The 5,145-nt window shown below is 42.9% G+C and overlaps 1 protein-coding gene across 1 annotated transcript in view; it reads right to left on the bottom strand.

The window, feature by feature from the left end:
- Nucleotides 1-5,145, bottom strand: part of ZCCHC8 (zinc finger CCHC-type containing 8) — a 35,144-nt gene that overhangs the window by 27,477 nt on the left and 2,522 nt on the right. The window contains 1 exon segment of the mRNA XM_017889017.1: nt 4,865-4,907. Within this exon segment, the coding sequence (XP_017744506.1) occupies nt 4,865-4,907 (43 nt within the window).

Genomic DNA, 5,145 nt, shown 5'->3' with positions numbered 1-5,145 from the left:
TTTTTGAGACGGAGTCTCGCTCTCTCACCCGGGCTGGAGTGCAGTGGCCTGATCTCAGCTCATTGCAAGCTCCGCCTCCCGGGTTTACGCCATTCTCCTGCCTCAGCCTCCCGAGTAGCTGGGACTACAGACACCCGCCACCTCGCCCAGCTAGTTTTTGTTTTTGTATTTTTTAGTAGGATGGTCTCGATCTCCTGACCTCGTGATCCACCCATCTTGGCCTCCCAAACTGCTGGGATTACAGGCTTGAGCCACCGCGCCCGGCCAGGGATGTTTTTAAAAGTCACATGCAGCCGCATGGTTCCTAAATTGAGTCCAGTTTGATAAACCAGCTATAAATATACTCACAGTTGGAGAAATTTGAATATGGAGTTGGTAGGGGACATGATTAAGGAAGTCATGCCAGTTATTAGGTGTGATAATTGAGTGGTGGTTATGCATTAAAAAGTCTCTATTTTTAAAAATACACATTGAAATATTTGGGCTGAAATGTGTATGCGATTAGAAGGCAATATGGCAAAAATATTAAATGTTAAATTAAGCGAGGAAAATATGGGTGTTAACCATACTGTTCTTTTCATTTCTTGCATATTTTCACAATAAAAGTAAAAGAAAGCCGGGCGAAGTGGCTCATGCCTGTAATCCTAGCACCTTGGGAGGCTGAGGATGGCAGATCACCTGAGGTCAGAAGTTGGAGACCAGCCTGGCCAACATGGTAAAATCCTGTCTGTATCAGAAAACACAAAAATTATCCGGGTGTGGTGGCACACACCTGTAGCCCCAGCTACTTGGGAGGCATAGGTGAAAGAATGGCTTGAACCCAGAAGTCAAAGGCTGCAGTGAGTCAAGATCATGCCGCAGCACTCACGCTTGGGCAACAGAGTGACACTCTGGCTCTGTCTCAAAAACAAACAGAAAGTAAAACAAACAAACAAACAAAACCCAACAAAATGTTTATTGACTAAATAAAGAGGAGAGGTCTGGGCACGATGGCTCATGCCTGTAATCCCAGCACTTTGGGAGGCCGAGGTGAGTGGATCATGAGGTCAGGAGTTTGAGACCAGCCTGACCAACATGGTGAAAAACTGTCTCTATTAAAAATACAAAAATTAGCTGGACATGGTGGTGTGCACCTGTAATCCCAGCTACTCAGGAGGCGGAGGCAGGAAAATCACTTGAACCTGGGAGGCAGAGGTTGCAGTGAGTCGAGATCGCACAACTGCACTATAGCCTGGGTGACAGAATGAGACTCCATCTCAAAAAAAAAAAGAAAAAAAAAGAGGAGAAACAGACTAAGCCCAGTGTAACCCCAGGACCTTGGGAGGCCGAGGCAGGAGGATCACTTGAGCCTAGGAGTTTGAAACCAGTCTGGCAATTTGGCAAAACCCCATCTCTAAGCTAAATACAAAAGTCAGCCAGGTGTGGTGGCATGTTCCTGTGGTCCCAGCTACTCAGAAGGCTGAGATGAGAGGATCACTTGAACCTGGGAGGATGAGGCTGCAGTAAGCAGTAACTGCGTGACTACACTCCAGCCTAGACGATAGAGTGAGAAATTGTCTCGAAAAAACCAAAAACAAAACAAACAAAAAAAAAACAAAAAACCAGGAGAAACTTTTGATTATAACAGTTTCAAAAGTAAGGACTAAATCAAGAGACATGAGAGTACAAATTTTATCTAAATAATTTCATTTGTCCTTTTTCCTTGGTTTTCTGTACAACACTTTATCAGCCTGACAATATGGAGGGCACTAATTCTAAGAAAATACGAATTTATTTCTTTTTCATGATGCTAATCCTTTGTGCTTATAAACTGGCAAAACCTATATATGATGCGCTAATCATTTGAACTCAGATAAAAATCACCCAATTTAAGATAAATATTAAATGTTTAAATGATTGACTCCATTAGAAAATGTATGCTTATCGGCCGGGCGCAGTGGCTCAAGCCTGTAATCCCAGCACTTTGGGAGGCCGAGACGGGCGGATCACGAGGTCAGCAGATCGAGACCATCCTGGCTAACATGGTGAAACCCCGTCTCTACTAAAAAATACAAAAAAACTAGCCGGGCGCAGTGGCGGGCGCCTGTAGTCCCAGCTACTCCGGAGGCTGAGGCAGGAGAATGGCGTGAACCCGGGAGGCGGAGCTTGCAGTAAGCTGAGATCCGGCCACTGCACTCCAGCCTGGGCAACAGAGTGAGACTCTGTCTCAAAAAAAAAAAAAAGAAAATGTATGCTTATCTAAATAAAATATCTTATATAAAAATTACGACTTTTATGAAGAATTCTAGTTATATTTAATATACTTAAAACCTAATCAAAAATCAGTTTGTTTTTTTTAAGCCTCCCAAGTAGCTGAGACTACAGGCACATGCCACCACATCCAGCTAATTTTTAAAAATTTTTTGTAGAGATAGGGTCTCACCATGTTGTCCAGACTGGTCTCCCACTTCTGGTCTCAAGCAATGCTCCCAACGTGCTGATATTACAGGTGTGAACCATTGTGCCCAGCCAAAAATGAGTTAAACACACACAGTGAGCTCACATAGAGAAAGGACGATGAGATATGAGGAAGTTAATCTGAAATACTGGCCGGGCGGGTGGCTCACACCTGTAATCCCAGCATTTCGGGAGGCCGAGGTGGGCAGATCATGAGGTCAGGAGATCAAGACCATCCTGGCCAACACGATGAAACCCCATCTCTACTAAAAATACAAAAAAATTAGCCGGGCGTGGTGGCGGGCGCCTGTAGTTCCGGTTACTCAGGAGGCTAAGGCAGGAGAAAGGAGAATTGCTTGAACTCAGGAGGCGGAGGTTGCAATGAGCCGAGATCACGCCACTGCACTCCAGCCTAGATGACAGAGCGAGACTCTGTCTCAAAAAAAAAAAAAAAAAAATCTGAAATATTTCTAAATTCTAAAATTTAAACTTGTAGTCACCACTGCAGCCAGTTATTCCAACTGGTGCCAGGGACTAAAAAGTACATGTGAGGCTGGGTACAGTGGCTCACACCTATAATCTCAGCACTTTGGGAGGTTGACACGGGCAGATCACTTGAGGCCAGGAATTCGAGACCAGCCTGGCCAACATGGTGAAACCCCATCTCTACTACAAATATAAAAATTAGCCTAGTGTGGTGGTGGGCACCTGTAATCCCAGCTACTTGGGAGGCTGAGGCAGGAGAATTGCTTGAACCCAGGAGGTGGAGGTTGCTGTGAGCTGAGATAGTACCACCGCACTCCAGCCTGGGGAACAGAGTGAGACTCTGTCTCAAAAAAATTAAAAATAAATAACAAAGTGGATGTGAAATTATATCATGGCACCTCTAAATTCCGAAAGCTTGAAAATACCATTTCTCATAATCTGTACTTTAACAAATACTTTAGATTTAATGACCGTTAAATAAATTTATATTTTGAGATACCAGCATTTAATATCTTTGTTAAAGTTAGGTGCCTAGGCTGGGCATGGCGGCTCATGCCTGTAATTATAGCACTTTGGGAGGCTTAGGCAGAAGGATCACTTGAGGCCAGGAATTTGAGCTTGAGCAACAAAGCAAGACCCTGACTCTATTAGAAAAAAAAAAATTGCTGGGTGTGGTGGTGTCTGCCTGTAGTCCTAGCTATCTGGGAGGCTGAGGCAGGAGGATCAAGGGTTCAGAGAGCTATAATTGCAACACTGTACACCCAGCCTGAGTGATAGAGTGAGATGTTGTCTCAAACAAAAACAAAAACATGACCAGGCGTGGTGGCTCACACCTCTAATCCCAGGACTTTGGGAGGCCGAGGCGGGCGGATCACGAGGTCAGGAGATCAAGACCATCCTGGCTAACACGGTGAAACTCCATCTCTACTGAAAATACAAAAAAATTAGCCGGGCGTGGTGGGGGCGCCTGTAGTCCCAGCTACTCCGGAGGCTGCGGCAGGAGAATGGCATGAGCCCAGGAGGCGGAGCTTGCAGTGAGCCGAGATTGTGCCACTGCACTCCAGCCTGGGCGACAGAGCGAGACTCCGTCCCAAAAACAAAACAAAAACAAACAAAAAAAAACACATAAAATCAGATGCCTAAATGCAAATCTACACACTGTATCTTTTTCAAAGGCACGTTACTTTTCTTCTAAAATGCTGATTCTTGCATTGTTTCTATTTATGAACACATTTTAACTATGTAAATAAATCTTCAGCTAGAGTAATACTGTAATCTTTTTTTTTTTTTCAGACAGAGTTTCACTCTTGTCACTCTCAGCTCACTGCAACTTCTACCTCCCGAGTTCAAGTGATTCTCCTGCCTCAGCCTCCCAAATAGCTGGGATTTCAGGCAACCACCACCACACCCAGCTTATTTTTGTATTTTTAGTAGAGACAGGGTTTCATCACGTTACCCAGGCTGGTCTCGAACTGACCTCAAGCGATCCACCCACCTCGGCCTCCCAAAGTGCTGGGATTACAGGCGTGAGCCACTGCACCTGGGCCACAATACTATAATATTTTTTTAGGTGCTGGAATTACAGGCGTGAGCCACCAGACCCAGCCAATATTGTAATTTTAATTCTAACTTTGTAGAAATGTTTGTTAAATAGGAATAGCTAGGTTAACAACTTGCCTACTCTGAACATTAAGTAAACATTTTCTGGATTTTGTTTCATAAATACTTTCACCCATTACTGAGCTTACAATTTTAATCCACTTACGAGAATTCGGACCTTATCCCCACAAATAAAGAACTATTACTTTGACTTCTTCAGAGTATGCTAAACAAATAAAATGATACAAAATCCCATACACTTTTACAAAGAAATTGTGATTAAATATTAGTATCAGGATAAATAATAAGGGACAACTATGGATTAATTTCAAAAATCTCATACCTTGGTCGAGTCAGAATGTTCAATTTTCGTTTAAGTTCTTGATGTTATTATTTGTTAAGGAAGATAAGCCCTCATTTAACAAGACAGATCATAAAATTCAACTACTACTTCTCTAACTTTTGGTATCAGAATATTATAAAGATAAAAGACCCACGGATATTTTGAGGATGACACACTTATTGAGCTTCTATTTTGTTGCAGGGGTAGCGTTTTGAAACCCAAAATTAAAATACAGTTTTTATCCTTTCGAACGTATATTCTTTTTTTTTTTTTTTTTTTTT

This window comes from Rhinopithecus bieti, unplaced genomic scaffold (assembly GCF_001698545.2).
Source record: "Rhinopithecus bieti isolate Rb0 unplaced genomic scaffold, ASM169854v2 scaffold_574, whole genome shotgun sequence".
NCBI lineage: Eukaryota > Metazoa > Chordata > Mammalia > Primates > Cercopithecidae > Rhinopithecus > Rhinopithecus bieti.
Note: the sequence above shows the minus strand (reverse complement) of the source record. Positions and strands in the feature narration are given on the sequence as shown.